The sequence below is a fragment of the Cherax quadricarinatus genome, chromosome 65, assembly GCF_038502225.1.
Source record: "Cherax quadricarinatus isolate ZL_2023a chromosome 65, ASM3850222v1, whole genome shotgun sequence".
Taxonomy (NCBI): Eukaryota; Metazoa; Arthropoda; class Malacostraca; order Decapoda; family Parastacidae; genus Cherax; species Cherax quadricarinatus.
Window position 1 is genome coordinate 7,358,687 of NC_091356.1, and position 20,000 is coordinate 7,378,686.

General features: G+C 41.5%; 1 protein-coding gene across 1 annotated transcript in view; it reads left to right on the forward strand.

Annotated features, from left to right (window-relative positions):
* Nucleotides 1–1,296: 1,296 nt before the first annotated feature.
* Nucleotides 1,297–20,000, forward strand: part of LOC128700517 (alkaline phosphatase, tissue-nonspecific isozyme) — a gene marked incomplete in the record, with an annotated part of 275,054 nt that continues 256,350 nt past the window's right edge. Inside the window, 1 exon segment of the mRNA XM_070098903.1 lies at nucleotides 1,297–1,467. Within this exon segment, the coding sequence (XP_069955004.1) occupies nucleotides 1,413–1,467 (55 nt within the window).

The following is a 20,000-nucleotide window of genomic DNA, read 5'->3' on the forward strand; positions in this document are numbered from 1 at the left end:
GCTACCCTCGAATCGTAAGTAGTCGGGGATCATCCTGGAGATCCTTTAAACCCTGGTATTCTTTTGTTATTGATGTTGTTTTTTTTATCGTTGTTCTTTTGTTGTTCATTCTTTTTGTTATTGTTCATTCTTTGTTATTCTTCATTCTTTTGTTATTGTTCATTTTTTTTTATTGTTCATTGTTATTGTTCATTGTTATTGTTTATTCTTTTGTTATTGTTCATTCTTTTGTTATTGTTCATTGTTATTGTTTATTCTTTTGTTATTGTTCATTCTTTTGTTATTGTTTATTCTTTTGTTATTGTTCATTCTTTTTATCGTTGTTCATTGCTTTATCTTTGTACATTTTTATCTTCATTTTTTGTTATCGTTGTTCGTTTTTTATCGTTCATTCTTTTGTTATCGTTCTTTCTTTTTTGCTATGGTCGTCTTGTTTCTGGGCTGGTGTGCACGCTTTCCTCAATTCCTCAATTCCAGGGTTAAAAATCCGAACGAAATCTTATCTTATCTTATCTCAAGAACTGCAAGATACCTAATTATTATATATTACCAACATATGGAACATCACACCTGGACCAGGTAGATAAATATACAACAAGTACGCTCCCAAATTTATTTTTAAAAACTATTTTCAAACGTACTTGTGGTAATCGTTTTATCAAGTTTCTGTGGTGTCCTGTTCAAATCTTAGTGTAATATTTTCTCACTCATTCCAGCGAGTGTTTCTCATTGTGTAGTGCTAGTCAGGTGTAACTGCTAGTTTAAGGGTCTTTTGTGTACTTTTGTGTCGTGGTTGTGATGACTGTTATTAAATTTTTACATTTTGAGTCTGTGGGTGAATTAAGAGAGGCTTGGCTTGGGTAATTAAGTTTATGCTTCTCCAGACGCCATAAGGGAGAGATTAACCTACTTGTGTGTGTGTGTGTATTTTGTGCATTAACGATGATAATATATTTTTATTTACTACATGTACAAGATATACAGACCATAGCTGACATCAATGGCATACTACTATATAGAAAGCCCCTTGTTATGCTGAGCGTTTCGGGCAAATTAGGTCAGTTTTGTCCCAGGATGCGACCCACACCAGTCCACTAACACTCAGGTACCCATTATTACTGATGGGTGAACAGGGACAGCAGGTATCTTATGGAAACACGTCCCTAATGTTTTCCCAGTTCTCTGGAAATCTAATAACCCCAGTGCCCCTCAGGTGTGTGGGCCTTTGTTCCTCCATCGTTGAACAGTAGCAGTCAGGTGTGTAACAGGTATTTTGTTTTCTGTCTCCACAGACGTACAACATCGACGCGCAGATTGGGGACTCTTCAGCCTGCGCGACGGCGCTCCTCTGCGGCGTGAAGGCCAACGTCAACACACTGGGGCTGGACCACAGGGGCAAGTTTGAAGACTGTATGTCTTCCTACACCGCCGGTGTTACCTCCATCATTGATTGGGCCCAGAAACACGGTGAGTCTCACGCACACTTGGTCTCTTACCTCACACATCTCTCACTGGTTACTGTAGTTGATGCATTTAACCCCAAGATACCAGGGATTTTTTTTTTTTGTCGGACACTTCCAGAGGTCGATGCAAGTCTTCATATTACATCAGTTATCTTGCTCATCCTGACTAATATTTATTGTCGAAACGTTTTGCCTACTCTGTATTCAACTGAACTCTACTCTAAAAATTAGTCACTGGTATATGATGCCATGACGAGGTTTAGTTGATGTCAGGGCAATATTTACTTTTGTGCAAGCACGTCCTGAGTCTTACTACCCCGTCCCCCCAGTTCGGTAGAATACACACACACACTAAGATATTGTTGTACGCTCCTCGTTCCCAGAGCTAAGCCACCCATTGCTTTTCGGATGAATTATGCATAAGTGTGAGGTAATGTTCATTAACCCGACATGACCGAAAAATAATGATTTTATGTAATATTTCAAGTAGAAACGAACGAAGGAACTTTCAGAATAAAAAACAAAACCTGACTAGTGTTTTTCTGTCCGCTAGGAAGGTTAGCATAGGCCAAAACTGTGACCATGAATGCAAGTTTTATTTACTAATTTCGTTCGAGCATGGTTGTTTTCCATCAATTTCTAGTTTACAGATTGCCAGCTTGAAGCGAGACGAAGCTAGTGTTGTAACGTCTCTCTTCAGTATTATCGACATTGTCCCGTTTACAGATCTTTTTCTGTAATTTTTTTTTAGTTTTCCTCATTTTCGAATGAAATATTTGTTCACATGATTTTCCACATATTGAAGAATATAGAGATGAGCAGCATAATAACCTATGTGATATGCCAAGGTATCTTATTAATGAAAAAATACCAGGCTTTTTCAGCGAATATCATAAATTTGCTTGCAGCAAATAGCAATTGTAGATATAACTCCAGACATACTCCTGTTAACCCTTTTGGACCTATTAACGAGACCTTTTGTGTATCCATATGCTCCTGTGCTGTCCTCCGCAGGATGGACCTGGGACGCTCAATAAACTAGCCACTTCGGCAGCAAAAACTTAACCTTCTGATTGCGCTTTCAAGTGTGCTGGAAAGCTCACCATGTACTTCGTGCATTTCGGTTTCTTGTAACATAATACTTTATTTACATCTTCTGAAACACCATCTTAGCAGCCGTTCTGTTCCTGCTAGTCGTGCCTTGCCACGTACACTCTCTTTAGTGGAATTGGATGACATTTAATAAGCGCAGTGATGGTAATGTGAGGATTTGTTTACCAGTCAATACTTAGTGTAGAGTTGATGGTGTGTTGACTTAGCTGATTTGGTGAATTGTTGCAGGTTTCATTATAGCTTAATGTATCGATAAAATAGTCAGGGGAATACAAAAGAAAATGTTCGTGGGTTTATTGCTTCCAATCGAAAATTATTAATATAGAGATGCTTGTAATAAAGTAGAACCCTTTTATTAGGTTTCGCTTAACAGAAACTTTGTCAAGTATTTTGTATAGTGGTTAATAAATACTCTTATATAAATACAAGTATCTTGGCTACGAGGGTCTTTATACCACCAAAAGGCCAGGTCTAACCACACACATGTTGATCAGTTGTATAAGGATATAATTAAAGATGGGAACGAGGTATTTTTGTGAAAAGTGTTGATTCGTGAAAAAAAAAATGTTGATTTATGAAGGATAGATTTCTTTGAAGCTAAATCATATCGTAGCAGAAGAGCTTATTGCTGGGGACACTGCTGGGGACACTGCTTGCTGGGAACGCTGTTGGGGACGCTGCTTTGGATACAGCCAGGGACGCTGCTAAGGAGAATGAAGATTTAGCCCCAAAGACGTCTAGGAAGACACCCCCGGGTGGCAAGGGACGCTCTCACGACAATAACACAAAACCTATCAGCACCTGTCAGGGAGGAGACAAATGGATAGCATTGAGGGAGGGAGCTGATGAGGATGTTGTCCCCCCGTGGTGCTGGAGGCTTGTGTGCCCTCTGTGGTGCTGAAGGATGCAAAAGACTTAAGATTTTATTAGCCCAGGAAAGCCTATCAACTAAGCCTCTTTCCATTAGCGTTATTCTGCCTCCTACTTACCTATTTCCTGCTAGGCGAGCGCCTGTGTGCCTATTTTTTGCTAGGGGACGCTTATTCGCTCATTCAGAAGGCAGTGACAACCACCTTCAAAATTTTAACTCCAGTGCTATCGTCTTCTATATATACATTGTGTGTGTATGTAATATATATATATATATATATATATATATATATATATATATATATATATATATATATATATATATATATATATATATATATATATATGGTGTGGTGTGAGACTTGGTTAAAAAAAATGCTACACTTGTGATGTCCCATGTCGACTTCCACAGTGCATAAATATACCTAACTAGATGATACTAATTAGGCCCGTATGGTGTTATAGTGAGGTTGGTAATTTCAGGACTGTGTTGCCTCAGGTCTGGTCCTGCCAGTTTCCTGAGCTGCGGGATCATTTTTGGTTGCAAGTGTTTTTTTTTTCCACCTTCCATATTTCATCTTCATCTTGGGTTTAAGGGGCTTCAGAGTATATATATCAACTTGTCAAGATGGTGCGTCTTGCCAGCACTGAGGTAGCATGTTGCGCCGCCACACACTGAGATCTGGACTTTGAATCTCCGGTACGGGAGGGACGTGTTTCCATAAGACACCTGCTGTACCTGTTCACCCATCAGTATAAAATGGGTACTTGGGTGTTAATCGACTGGTGTGGGCCGCACCCTGGGATGAAAGTGACCTAATTTGCCCGAAATGCTCTGCATAACAAGCGACTTTCTGTATAGCAGTATGTCATTGATGTCAGCTATGGTCTGTATACCTTGCACATGTATTTGTAGAAATAAAGATATTATAACTACTTATATAAGGAATTATGGCCCAGCGAGTACTGCAGCTTCCTTGCACTGCCCTTGAGATGGAGCCCTGGTCGCCGCTACCACCAGTAAAGTTTGCAAAATTGATTCTCGGGGCTCATTTTGAGTGTTGTCGCGATGAAAACATCTTAAATCCCCTTGGAAAAGTGGAATTTTCTACTTTGATTAATGGCTTTTGATCAGTGCCTTATTTTCAAATCTGCTTTTCTTAGGCATTGGTGGGTGGGCGAGTGAGAGTGGTAGAGGTGGGGGTGCTTATATAGCGTCTTGTTCTCCTTGTCAGGACCTTCTCCCTGCTGAGTTTGGGTGCGAGGCAGTCAGGAGGCAGCTGTGAAGCAGCCAAACTTCTCCAACGAACACTGTCAAGCGACCATAACTTTGGGGAACAATTGCTCCGGGTGTGCGCGCGCGTGTATCCCTCCATCTGTTCTCATCTCCTTTACAATTAATATATTAACGAATGTGAGCCAAGATGGCATATTTACCAGTTAATCTGGAGTTTCTTAAGCCTTGTATAATGTGTTCAGAGTTTCTTGTAGCGGGTTTGTCTCGCTACATGAGTTGATTCACCAGGCTTCACTCAGTATGGTCATCGTAAACTCTGTATGGTTGGAAACCTCGCGACCATGACAATAATATATTGTAGACTGTATACTATCAGTCAAGTATGCTTTAATTCCTTTAATAGAGAATAAACTAGCCATATTTAGACTGAGAGACTTGGTATATAAACTCTTTCTGAGAGATTTAGTTTAGATTCTTCAAGATTATGGTACTCATCACCTTCTCCAAGGCTGAGGGACTGATTACCTCATCTATTGTATATAGTTCTACCGTCTCCATATTGTCCTTGAGTTGTATTGATAAAGCCACTGGATGGCGAAACGTCTATAAATTGAAGATACCCAGATGTTGCATGCGTCTAATTCATCTACTTGGTATTGTATATCATTCATACACACACACACACACACACACACACACACACACACACACACACACACACACACACACACACACACACACCGAGAGGTGGTGAGTGGACAGTGCCTCCTGCCAGGGAACCTGCCGAAGACCCGGTCAGGGACCCTGACAGAGACCCTGACAGGAACCCTGACAGGGACCCTTACAGGGACCCTGACAGGGACCCTTACAGGGACCCTGACAGGGACCCCTGCCTCTCTTATAACAAAATATCTCCATTTATTACGTATGTCTGCCATGTACCAGCGTCGCCAAATATTGATGGAGAATTGAAATGTTCGCCAGAAAGAATGAGCCACCATCATGTTGTATTGGATGGCGAAGGATGGAGGAGATGGGAGGGAAGAGTTAGGGCAGGGATGTGGATGGTTGGGAAGGGAGGGGGTTGGAGGTGGGGTTGGAAGGAAGAGAAAGGGTTGCAGGGACTGAGGTTGAGGGAAGGGGAATGGTTTGCAGGGGGGAGGGGAAAGGAGAGGAGGAGGGGAGGGAGGGTATAGCTGTATGTGAGAGGGTGAGGGGAAGACCTGCAACACGACCCTCTGATATCACGAGACAAGATGATGACGGTGTGTCTAGCTCTGGTTGAGGCTGCAGCTGAGACAGGTCTCTCTTTCTCTCTCTCTCTCTCTCTCTCTCTCTCTCTCTCTCTCTCTCTCTCTCTCTCTCTCTCTCTCTCTCTTAGGTTAAGGATCCCTAGCTTTATTGACAAGCTGTTTATAGGTTAAAGATTCCTAAGGATTCTCTCTCCTCTCTCTCTCTCTCTCTTTTCTCTCTATGTTCTCTCTCTCCTCTCCTCTCTCTCTCTCTCTCTCTCTCTCTCTCTCTCTCTCTCTCTCTCTCTCTCTCTCTCTCTCTCTCTCTCTCTCTCTCTCTGTCTCTCTCTCACGCCCTCCCAGCAGGAGCATCATATTTACACCCTTGCACTAGGTGTCTCGCCTTACGCACTTGTGCACTGCTTTGTTTATATGAAATATATCATATAGCCTCAGTCTCAAGAAAAATATTTGTGAACGGGTGTCATGTAATTTTTTAACGCTGCAGGGAACTGCCATGACTGTTTGGTGAAAGGGCTTAGATTTATGTTAAATCTCAGAGGTCTTAAAAGGTACATTACACAGCTCCTCTGCACAGGGAAGGCCGGTGAACTGTGGTCAGAAAATTAGACTATAGCCCACACCGCAAGTTTATTTTTTAAAGGCTAGGAGTCGCGCCTATATGACCCTTGTTGGTTTAGCGCCTAGTTTTGATAGTAATACGAGACGCCCAAAATTCAAATTTTATAGAAAAGTTTGACCTACATATTCCAGTAGTGTATGACAGGATTACAGAGGCTTTCGAAGAAAACATGAACGCAGGTGTTGTCTACGTGAACTTCGCTAAAGTAGATGTGATCATGGAGCGATAACGTATAAAATATTATCATGGTATAACACACAAAGTAGGAAAATAGATATTTAATTTTTTCATGAATAGAATTCAAAGTAGTGGAAAATAAAGTAAAGATTTTTGCCTTAGTAAAGTAAATGAAGGTGGGTACTCCAAGGCACTGTCCTGGCGCCTTTACCGTTTCTCTTCATAGCACACGGATAGCAACTCCGGCTACTGCGTCGTATCATACACCGCGAACGATACAAAAAAAAAATGAAAGTTATTACTTGCAACTAATGCGACATTTTATTGTGGCAACATTTCGCTCATTAGTAACACATATTGGCAGTAATTCTGCCAACATTATTACAACACGAAAGTTGGCTTGGTACAAGACACTGAAACAAATTGCAAGCAGATATCGACGAAGTCTTCCAGTAGGCAATGGAAGATAACATGATGTTCAGTGGTGGCAAACTCCAATTCTTTAGAATGAAGAGTTGGAAAGGAACACTGGATTCATAACACAGGATGAAAAGAATGAACTCTAAAAGGATCACTGGATGCAGAACACAGGATGAAAATAACCTCAAAAGGAGCACTGGATGCAGAACACAGAAGGACCGTCTGATAGAAAAAAAGGAACTTGTACAATACTGCCAGAACTGTTATTTAGAGACTGCAAAAAAGGCAAGTGTCCAGAGATTACAGTGATTGCAACCACTCGCCCAGAACAATGGACTTTTCGTTATTTTGTAAGTAAAATGAATTCTACCCCACCAAGACACAGCGATAAGATTAGGGCCACTAATTTAATTGCAGTATCTTGGTGGGACTGAATTCACTGAGCCCTTCTGCCGCTGACCTGACCCTCTGGCCCTATTTATACCCTGGTAATTCTCATCTCTGTACAGGATTGATGTATGGTCCTTATGGTTTTGGCACTTGCTTTCTACTACTAGTAGCAGTGGTATAGTAGTAGTGGAGGTAGTAATAGTGGTGGTAGTAGCGGTGGTAGTAGTAGTAGTAGTGATACTCTGTTCTGGATTGCAAATTCTTACCCTTGGGGAGTGTCTGCTTGGTAACTATTGTGGCAGTAGACACGTGTCTTGTTACACACATGGCGGCGGTATTAGATACCATCTTTTATCTCTGTCTTTCCATCTCCTTCCAACATCTTTGTTTCCCTCCACTCTCTCTCTCTCTCTCTCTCTCTCTCTCTCTCTCTCTCTCTCTCTCTCTCTCTCCTCTCTCTCTCTCTCTCTCTCTCTCTCTCTCTCTCTCTCTCTCATAATTAAGAGTATTAGTGCATTAAGGGTGAGAGTCCGAGTTACTTATTGTACAAACACAGATCGTGTTTTAATGTCTGTTCATATCAGTTGCTTTTATATAAAAAAAATAATTGGTTTCGTGTTGTTACTGGCTTGATTTTCACAAACAGCTGTCAGTTGGGAGAATGTGTTCTAGAATTAAGTGATTATTCCTGAGAAAGTAAAACTGCTGATGGATGCCCGTCTTGTTGTATAATGGCTTATGGAAATCTACCATGTATGCAGTGGATTTTTTCTTTGTGTGTGTGTGTGTGTGTGTTAGTTACCATTTTGTCCTAGGCACATGTCGATTAGACACTAGGCCTGTTGTATGTGTGTGTGCGTGTGTGTGTGTGTGTGTGTGTGTGTGTGTGTGTGTGTGTGTGCGTGTATGTATGTGTGTATGTGTATATGTACTCACCTAGTTGTACTCACGTATGTGTGTGTGTGTGTGTGTGTGTGTAATATCATGTAGTCTGTGGTACCCGTGTTCTATATTGTGTAAGAAGTCGGAGGTGGAAGGTGTGAGAGGTTATTCATAATAAACAAGCAAGTGGACTCATTTCTCATATAGAGTGTTACAACCACTGTTCTCCAGTATGAACCACGACGCTGCCAGTATCTTCTCAAACACCAGGTCTCTGACACAAACCTTGGTGGTTACAGATTAGTTGTTGACTGCATTTGTTTTCCCCACTAGGAATGTAATTCAGCTGTGTCTGCATCAGTCACGTGTAACCATAAGGTGGTGGCGAACCAGTGGGCAGTGAGCATCTCCATTTTTGCATCAATACAAAAGAATGCAAGTTTATTTTCACAAGAAACATTGTTTATACAGAAGTGGATGACACTCGTTGGTTATACAGAAGTGGATGACACTCGTTGGTTATACAGAAGTGGATGACACTCGTTGGTTATACAGAAGTGGATGACACTCGTTGGTTATACAGAAGTGGATGACACAAGTTATCTGCGTTGGCATGCGATACGCGCACCATTATTAATAGATTATTCAAGTCTACATTACATTACTAGGAAAGAAACGAGAAATTATACGCTGCTTCTGACTGCGTAGCTTTTAGACTTAACATGAAAAACTCGATCATTATATTAATGGTATACAGCACCGACAAGGCTGAGGAACTGTACATGTTGAGTTACTTCTCCTCCACTTCCGCTGTCTCCAGTATAAACGTCTTCTTTGTAGTCGACCGAAGCCTTTCTGACTTGATCGTGAAGCTTGTTACTTAAAAGCTTCCTAGTGCCTGTAGTGTTGCTGAGAGACCATGAAGTCATCTGTGACTAGTGTTACGAGAACACCTGCAGGACAGTGTTTTTTTTTTTTAAACAATATTATAGGCAACATAGCAGCAAAACGTACTTGAAACAAATGTAATTCCTTGATTACAATCTGCAAATGTATACCAATAGTTGAGAGCAGTAACACTGTTATGTAGCTGCTGCTCGCTTCCCGGCTTGCACGTGTATTAATTTGAATTACAATTGCGTTCTTCCGGGCTTTGGACTTCGTCCATTTACCAAAGTATGTGTGCCTGATAACTACTAATTTATGTCAGAATATGTCTTTTGTACCTCCTAGAGTGCCCCCGCAACAGAGATAACAGAAGCCAAGGTGATCCGACGTCTTAGTCGCATGCTGCTGATGATCGTACTTGTGCTGGACACCCTCAGTGAGATATAGGAAGATTTGCATGGATGTTACCAGTACCCTGGAGTATGGCGTCCTATTCAGCGGTGATAGCCTCTCATCCAAAAGGCTGGCCAGTTTCCCCATCTTCTACATATTTTTCTCCCTTCCCTCCTTTCCTCTCCCTTTCTTCTTCCCCTTCCTTTTCCTTCTTCCCTTCCTTCCTCCTTCTTCCCTTCCTTCCTCCTTCCCCCCCCTCTCCCTTTTCTTCTCTAGATCTTGTAGCTGATGAATTCAGGAAATGCGTGACAGTATTTTCGTTGTCCTACGGAAGTCAGGCTGACACATTTCAACACTGAATAAAAAAAAAACCCATCCTGTTTGATGGAATATAACAGAGAAACATAGCTAGCTTTTGACCCCACTGTGCAACTGTCATATAGAATACAATAGCAGCAGACTACAGGTGCAGGTAGGTTCACCAGGACGGGTCCTGACCCGGGTCTTCTCCATGCAGTGACCCGGAAAGCAGCACACTGTGGATGTATCCAGTTTTGCTAAATTAAAAAGTCTCTCCCAGCAGGAGCATCGCATTTACACTCTTACTCTTAGTGTCTTGCCCTCCACACTTGTGCACTGCTTTGTTTATATTAATGAGATCATATAGCCTCTGTCTGAAAAAAATATGTGAGAGCGAGTGTTGTGGCGCAGTTCGTTGTACACTGCAGGGATTTACACGAGTTAAATTGAGACAGATTTCTCTTTTAACTGTTTCAACCAGTTAGTTACTGTTTTGTCCAGTGTGTCTTGTGGAAATTTGCAGTCAGAGTGTTATAGCAGAACTTGGACCACCACCACCACTACTACCACCGACCTCACAGTCGCTAGCCTCTGCGACCATCGACCTGTACTACTACCGACCCCTGGTGCACCGCCGGCCCTACCGCTCCCAGGAACAAGTGAATACCAAAATCACAGTGGGCTTCAAGGCTCAGAGGAATGTCTCTTATGACCAGCACTCCTATTAACCTAGTCTTCCTTTAAGATGGTGCACGTGAGAAGCCAGACGTGTTGGTATCCATTAATCTTTGTTTGCAATAATAATAATAATAATAATAATAATAATAATAGCCCAAAATATACAGCTGCCTCCACTCAACTTCCTCCTGTTAGGTTAGGATCTGTCAGGAAACAGATTCGCGAAATCTTAGTAACAGGAAACAGGACATGTATTTCCTGAGGCGGGTATTGGTCATGTGATGATCCACTACTGGAGCTTTTGGTCATCTGACCAGTCTGACCGTATTGGTCATCTGACCTAAGTAGTAGGTTGGTAGACAGCAACCACCCAGGGAGGTACTACCGTCCTGCCAAGTGAGTGTAAAACGGAAACCTGTAATTGTTTTACATGATGGTAGGATTGCTGGTGTGTGTTTTCTATCTCAAAAACATGCAAGATTTCAGGTACGTCTTGTTACTTCTACTTACACTTAAGTCACACTACACATGCATGTACAAACATATATATATATACACACCCCTCTGGGTTTTCTTCTATTTTCTTTCTAATTCTTGTTTATTTCCTCTTATCTCTATTGGGAAGTGCAAAAGAATTCTTCCACCGTAGGCCATGCGTGTCGTAAGAGGAGATTAAAATGCCGGGAGCAAGGGGCTAGTAACCCCTTCTCCTGTATATATTACTGAAGTTAAGAGAAACTTTTGTTTTTCTTTTTGGGCCACCCTGCCTCGATGGGATACGGCCGATTTGTTGAAAGAAGAAGACCTGATGAAATTAGAAGGTTCGGTGTTAGAAAAAATGTAATTCAAATAGCAGGAGATGAGTTGTTGACATGTTTTAGTCATGAGATGGAACAAGACTGGTTGATTAAGATTGCACATAAATTTAAGGTGGATAGAATAAGGTGTGAGAGATGTTGCAGGTAGGATCGAAAGGTGTGAAAAAAGTTCTGAGAGGTAGGAAACTCGAGTATCAAGAATACTTATATGATCATGTTTCATCAGAGTTAGTGGAAACAAGTTTTTGTTTTACGATTTAACGTACTGTTGGAATGCCGCACGAGGAGATTCAAGGAAACAGGATAAACATGAATTCTGAAAAACCTGGTGGGATGTTACGGTGTAGTGGATTATGGCGTCTGTGCCCTTTTGAAAACACAAGCTAATATACGAGTGATGGTGAATGCGTTTTCTTCTTTGGCTAAATATACATAACTTCTAGCAAAGACTCGTAACAAGGCTACTACTACGAAATTGATGGACTGATCACATCATTTTCATTTTGTTTCTGTATGACTGAAGATTCCCACTGTGTGGGCGAAAAGTTTCGCCCATACAGTGAGATCCCCGTACCGGGGATCGAACCACGGACCTCAGTGTACGAGTTGAGTGCGCTACCAACCGAACATAGAAGCTTCTGACGATGTTTCGGACCGAAACGTCGTCGTGAGCTTCAAAGTGCTGGTATTGTATTGTTCCAGTCACAGTATTGTGTATTGTTCCAGTCACAATATTGTGCATTGTTCCAGTCACAATATTGTGCATTGTTCCAGTCACAATATTGTGTATTGTTCCAGTCACAATATTGTGTATTGTTCCAGTCACAATATTGTGCATTGTTCCAGTCACAATATTGTGCATTGTTCCAGTCACAATATTGTGCATTGTTCCAGTCACAATATTGTGCATTGTTCCAGTCACAATATTGTGCATTGTTCCAGTCACAATATTGTGCATTGTTCCAGTCACAATATTGTGCATTGTTCCAGTCACAATATTGTGCATTGTTCCAGTCACAATATTGTGCATTGTTCCAGTCACAATATTATGCATTGTTCCAGCCACAATATTGTGCCTCTTTGTTCACAGTGTTGTACATGTGTTAAAACAACTATCACACTGACCCTTCCATTATTAAGACTTACACATTACACTGAGATAAAAAAGCAGAGTGTATATTTAATTTGATAAAGTAGGAACAGGGGAAAAGGGACGATTAGAGACGCGGATTAAGACTAATGGTTAAGGATAACGAAGATGAGCAATGATGATGACGAGCCGTAAGAAATAAGTAGAAAAGTGAGGAGAGAGAGAGACTTGACGTGACAGAGAGATTCAAATGATGCTCCTTGTTAGTCGCCCAGCTGATGCTGGTGACTCCATGAAGCCATGAATGAAAACACACACACACACACACACACACACACACACACACACACACACACACACACACACACACACACACACACACACACACACACACATGCAGATGACGTGAAGTTGATGAGAAGAATTCACTCGATCGAAGACCAGGCAGAACTACAAAGGGATCTGGACAGGCTGCAGACCTGGTCCAGCAGTTGGCTCCTGGAGTTCAACCCCACCAAGTGCAAAGTCATGAAGATTGTGGAAGGGCAAAGAAGACCGCAGACGGAGTACAGTCTAGGGGGGCCAGAGACTACAAGCCTCGCTCAAGAAAAAAGATCTTGGGGTGAGTATAACACCAGGCACATCTCCTGAAGCGCAAATTAACCAAATAACTGCTGCAGCATATGGGTGCCTAGCAAACCTCGGAACAGCATTCCGACATCTTAATAAGGAATCGTTCAGGGCCCTGTACACCGTGTACGTTATACCCATATTGGAGTTTGCGACACCATTTTGGAACCCACACCTAGCCAAGCACGTAAAGAAACTAGAGAAAGTGCAAAGGTTTGCAACAAGACTAGTCCCAGAGCTAAGAGTTATTGTCGTGTGGGGTTCGGTAGGAGATTGATGGATAAGATAAACTCACTTGTTGGATGGTAACGTTATATTGTCAGACTGTGGTAATGGGAGATGGAGCCCAGCCTGCTGTGTCCTGCCTCCTATTATGCCTATGCGTCGACTAAGAGGGAGGCAGCTTGTCTCACTCACTCATGCTGTATCTCGTGACATCAATCAGTCACTCGGCCTATGGATCTTCTATATAAAGCACATGGATGGTACTATGATACGCTATACAACACATATAAGGGGATCAGCAACTATGCTGACAGCTCGGTCATGTTACGTATGTCGTCCCGACATACACTACTATGCTATAGGCTGAACAGGAAGGTGGTTCTGGGCTGATTCTATACAATAACAACTTCATATATAACTTAGAACTAATGGATGGTATCATAATGGATGTTAACAAAATGAGTTTTACGTAATAGGTGTTAACGTAATCAGTTTTAACGTAATGCATTACAAACTATAAGAAATCGTGGTACAATATGGATGGAACTGATCAATCGATCTGTATTCATGCACTTTACGGATTCTGAGGAAGAATAAATAAATATATACAAGGTGAAATTAACAGCAAAGGCATCTGGTGTGCACTCAGATCATTACTGTCAAATTCTCAGAATATGGAGGGAACGTGAACACGAAAAAAAAAAATTCTGAAAAACTGATCAGTTAATAACAAACAGTTGACAATTTCCTTCATCTTGGACATCTAATTATACAGGCTATGTACATTTAAACCCAATTCTGTGAGGGTGAGGTTTACATATGCAGAATGGTTATCATCTCTGGGAGGATCGAATTCCTCTGCAATGGCTAACACATACCTTGACTGAGGGAGATCTGAACGAGTATCTACAAAAGATACTTGTGGGTTTCTCACTACTTGTCGAGTACGCAAGGAGTAATGACATTCATGTTGAATATCTGACTGCGTATTTGAGGTAGAGGGTACAGAGTCAAGAAGATTTTCAGCATCTGTCACATTAGTCTGGGTAGCAATATCAACATTGCATACTAATTTCATATGATCTAAATGCGATTCTTTGTACTTACCAGCACTAATTTCTCTAACCCTATACTTATTACCAGAGATATGTTCTACAACTCGATAAGGGCCAACAAACTTTTGATCGAGCTTAGGCATTTCAGATGTTTTGTTGAAATTTGTCAGCATTACTCTCGAACCTACTTTAACTTTTGATGGCTTAGCACGGCTATTAGTTACTCTAGTAAATTCTGCTGTTGATTTATGAAGTGTTTCATGGATTCTTCTAAAAACACTCTGAGCTATGCTGGTACGAGTTGCTATAAATCATCAGGGTTGTAATTGGGTTTCGTAGTGGAATATAACAACTCATAGGGTAAACGCTTGTCTACACCATACAATGCATAATGTGGAGTATCACCTATGGAAGCATTGTAAGCAGAATATATGGCACATTGAACATCTGGTATAACTTCATCCCAAGTTTCACTCTTGGGGTTGATAGTGGCTCTCAAAACATCAAGTACTTTCTTATTGGTTCGTTCAGCTAACCCATTGCTGGCAGGATGATGAGGAACAATGGTGGATTTAGAGATCTTGTACAAAGTACACAAATTTTCAAGAATCTCATTACAGAATTCACCTCCATTATCTGTTACTAAGAACTTAGGGGTGGTATGCCTGCAGATAATGCGTTCTTTAAACGCTTTAGCTACTGTCTCTGCAGTCTTATCTGCAATAGGAACTAACTCGCAATATCTGGTGAAATGGTCTACCATAACACACAGATGTTTGTTGCCTTGGAGGGAACACTTAAAATTGGTTAACAAATCAAGGGCAACTCTTTCCCATGGTTCGCTAGTGGTTGGGTACACCTGGATTGGATTAGGACCATTGACATTTCCTTTATGCTGCATACAAACACTACATTTCTTAACATACTCTGAAATGACAGTTGCTATACGTGGCCAAAAGTACTTCATTCTGGCTTGTTTCACAGAACGATCCATACCAGGGTGTGCAACACCTGGTGCATCGTGAACTAGCTGTAGAGCTACGTTCACTAGTGACTGTGGAATTACTAACTGGTACACTCTTCTACTTGGAGTACCTAACTTGGCTGTTCGATACAGTAATTCTTGGCTCATTACAAAGTCACTAATGGGTGCTGGTGGCTTCACAGTCAGAATAAGATCTTCCTGGAGCAGAAATCGAATCGCAAATGATAAAATGGACTCAATGAAGCTTGTGCAAAATAAAACAAACTGGGTAACAATTCACTGAAATAAAATAAAATGTCACAGAAAGAATAAAATATTATGCACAGAACAGAGCATAAGCAACTGCACTGAAATAAACTGTAGTAATATTGCAAATAACAATTGCTAATCAAGATTATTGCACAACAATACTTAAAATTTCTGCAAGAAAAATTTTAATGAGAACACAATGTTTGCACAAGAATTATTGCAAAATGAGTCAATGTGCAATAATAATAAAAAAAATATTACACACACAAGAAAACACTGTTTACAAAAAAAGAAAATATTATTATCAAGAAATGAACTGAGTGAACACTTTAACTCTTGACTGCAACTTAAGCAACACTTAGCAAGCAAAAGAACAATTTACTTTAAAAGAAGAACTTAAAAATTTCACTAAGAGTGAATTTGTTCAATGAAACATGAAAAATAATAGGTGCTAAAACACAGAACAAAAAAAGTTTGAACACTTACAGTGATGCAGAACACAACACTTACAGTGATGCAGAACACAACACTTACAGTGATGCAGAACACAACACTTACAGTGATGCAGAACACAACACTTACAGTGATGCAGAACACAACACTTACAGTGATGCAGAACACAACACTTACAGTGATGCAGAACACAACACTTACAGTGATGCAGAACACAAAACTTACAGTGATGCAGAACACAACACTTACAGTGATGCAGAACACAACACTTACAGTGATGCAGAACACAACACTTACAGTGATGCAGAACACAACACTTACAGTGATGCAGAACACAACACTTACAGTGATGCAGAACACAACACATCAACATAAACACAATACTAGAATTTTCTTGCTATGAAACTTGATGTGTGAAAACTTTGAAAAATAGTTTCTTGCTTGCACAAAACAATGGCACTATTGTCTGTGGAAATAAGACAAATTAGACACTGGCTACAGGAAAAAAATATGAACTCAAAAAAAGTTCAACACACACAGAGAAAACAAAACAAGAATACACAAATACTGGGAGGAAAATATAACAGACAACACTGAGTTGTGATGCAGAATACAAGGTAATAAATTACTGAATTACTTCACTGCAATACTGTGAACACAAGATAATTGTGAAGTGTAACACAAGTTTTAAACTGCTTATATGTTGCACACAACAAGGAAAAACACTAAGGTACTTCAAGTTTACCTGGAGTTTACCTGGGAGTTTACCTGGAGAGAGTTCCGGGGGTCAACGCCCCCGCGGCCCGGTCTGTGACCAGGCCTCCTGGTGGATCAGAGCCTGATCAACCAGGCTGTTGCTGCTGGCTGCACGCAAACCAACGTACGAGCCACAGCCCGGCTGGTCAGGAACCGACTTTAGGTGCTTGTCCAGTGCCAGCTTGAAGACTGCCAGGGGTCTGTTGGTAATCCCCCTTATGTGTGCTGGGAGGCAGTTGAACAGTCTCGGGCCCCTGACACTTATTGTATGGTCTCTTAACGTGCTAGTGACACCCCTGCTTTTCATTGGGGGGATGTTGCATCGTCTGCCAAGTCTTTTGCTTTCGTAGTGAGTGATTTTCGTGTGCAAGTTCGGTACTAGTCCCTCTAGGATTTTCCAGGTGTATATAATCATGTATCTCTCCCGCCTGCGTTCCAGGGAATACAGGTTTAGGAACCTCAAGCGCTCCCAGTAATTGAGGTGTTTTATCTCCGTTATGCGCGCCGTGAAGGTTCTCTGTACATTTTCTAGGTCAGCAATTTCACCTGCCTTGAAAGGTGCTGTTAGTGTGCAGCAATATTCCAGCCTAGATAGAACAAGTGACCTGAAGAGTGTCATCATGGGCTTGGCCTCCCTAGTTTTGAAGGTTCTCATTATCCATCCTGTCATTTTTCTAGCAGATGCGATTGATACAATGTTATGGTCCTTGAAGGTGAGATCCTCCGACATGATCACTCCCAGGTCTTTGACGTTGGTGTTTCGCTCTATTTTGTGGCCAGAATTTGTTTTGTACTCTGATGAAGATTTTATTTCCTCGTGTTTACCATATCTGAGTAATTGAAATTTCTCATCGTTGAACTTCATATTGTTTTCTGCAGCCCACTGAAAGATTCGGTTGATGTCCGCCTGGAGCCTTGCAGTGTCTGCAATGGAAGACACTGTCATGCAGATTCGGGTGTCATCTGCAAAGGAAGACACGGTGCTGTGGCTGACATCCTTGTCTATGTCGGATATGAGGATGAGGAACAAGATGGGAGCGAGTACTGTGCCTTGTGGAACAGAGCTTTTCACCGTAGCTGCCTCGGACTTTACTCTGTTGACGACTACTCTCTGTGTTCTGTTAGTGAGGAAATTATAGATCCATCGACCGACTTTTCCTGTTATTCCTTTAGCACGCATTTTGTGCGCTATTACGCCATGGTCACACTTGTCGAAGGCTTTTGCAAAGTCTGTATATATTACATCTGCATTCTTTTTGTCTTCTAGTGCATTTAGGACCTTGTCGTAGTGATCCAATAGTTGAGACAGACAGGAGCGACCTGTTCTAAACCCATGTTGCCCTGGGTTGTGTAACTGATGGGTTTCTAGATGGGTGGTGATCTTGCTTCTTAGGACCCTTTCAAAGATTTTTATGATATGGGATGTTAGTGCTATCGGTCTGTAGTTCTTTGCTGTTGCTTTACTGCCCCCTTTGTGGAGTGGGGCTATGTCTGTTGTTTTTAGTAACTGTGGGACGACCCCCGTGTCCATGCTCCCTCTCCATAGGATGGAAAAGGCTCGTGATAGGGGCTTCTTGCAGTTCTTGATGAACACGGAGTTCCATGAGTCTGGCCCTGGGGCAGAGTGCATGGGCATGTCATTTATCGCCTGTTCGAAGTCATTTGGCGTCAGGATACATCGGATAGGCTTGTGTTAACCAAATTTTGTGGCTCTCTCATAAAAAATTCATTTTGATCTTCGACTCTCAGTCTGGTTAGCGGCTTGCTAAAAACTGAGTCATATTGGGACTTGAGTAGCTCACTCATTTCCTTGCTGTCATCTGTGTAGGACCCATCTTGTTTAAGTAGGGGCCCAATACTGGACGTTGTTCTCGACTTTGATTTGGCATAGGAGAAGAAATACTTTGGGTTTCTTTCGATTTCATTTATGGCTTTTAGTTCTTCCCGCGATTCCTGACTCCTATAAGATTCCTTTAGCTTAAGTTCGATGCTTGCTATTTCTCTGACCAGTGTCTCCCTACGCATTTCAGATATATTGACCTCTTTTAGCCGCTCTGTTATTCTTTTCCGTCGCCTGTAAAGGGAGCGCCTGTCTCTTTCTAGTTTACATCTACTCCTCCTTTTTCTTAGAGGAATAAGCCTTGTGCATACATCGAGTGCCACCAAGTTAATCTGTTCTAGGCATAAGTTGGGGTCTGTGTTGCTTAGTATATCTTCCCAGCTTATATCGGTTAGGACTTGGTTTACTTGGTCCCACTTTATGTTTTTGTTATTGAAGTTGAATTTGGTGAATGCTCCCTCGTGACTAGTCTCATTATGTCGGTCTGGGGCTCCACGCATACATGTCTGAACCTCTATTATGTTGTGATCTGAGTATATTGTTTTTGATATGGTGACATTTCTTATCAGATCATTATTGTTAGTGAAGATGAGGTCTAGTGTATTCTCCAGTCTAGTAGGCTCTATTATTTGCTGGTTTAAATTGAATTTTGTGCAGAGATTTAAAAGCTCGTGTGAGTGTGAGTTTTCATCAGAGCTGCCTCCTGGTGTTATTACTGCAACAATATTATTTGCTATATTCCTCCATTTTAGGTGCCTTAAGTTGAAATCTCCCAGGAGCAAGATGTTGGGTGCAGGAGCTGGAAGATTTTCCAGACAGTGGTCAATTTTTAACAGCTGTTCCTGGAATTGCTGGGATGTTGCATCCGGAGGCTTGTAGACTACCACAATGATTAGGTTTTGGTTCTCGACCTTTACTGCTAAAACTTCCACTACATCATTTGAGGCATTTAGCAGTTCTGTGCAAACAAGTGACTCTGCAATGTACATGCCAACCCCCTCCCCCCCCTTTTGCCTGTTTACTCTGTCACATCTGTATAGGTTGTAACCTGGGATCCATATTTCGTTGTCCAAGTGATCCTTTATGTGGGTCTCAGTGAAAGCCGCGAACATTGCCTTTGCCTCTGCAAGCAGTCCACGGATGAAAGGTATTTTGTTGTTTGTTGCTGGCTTTAGACCCTGTATATTTGCAAAGAAGAATGTCATCGGACTGG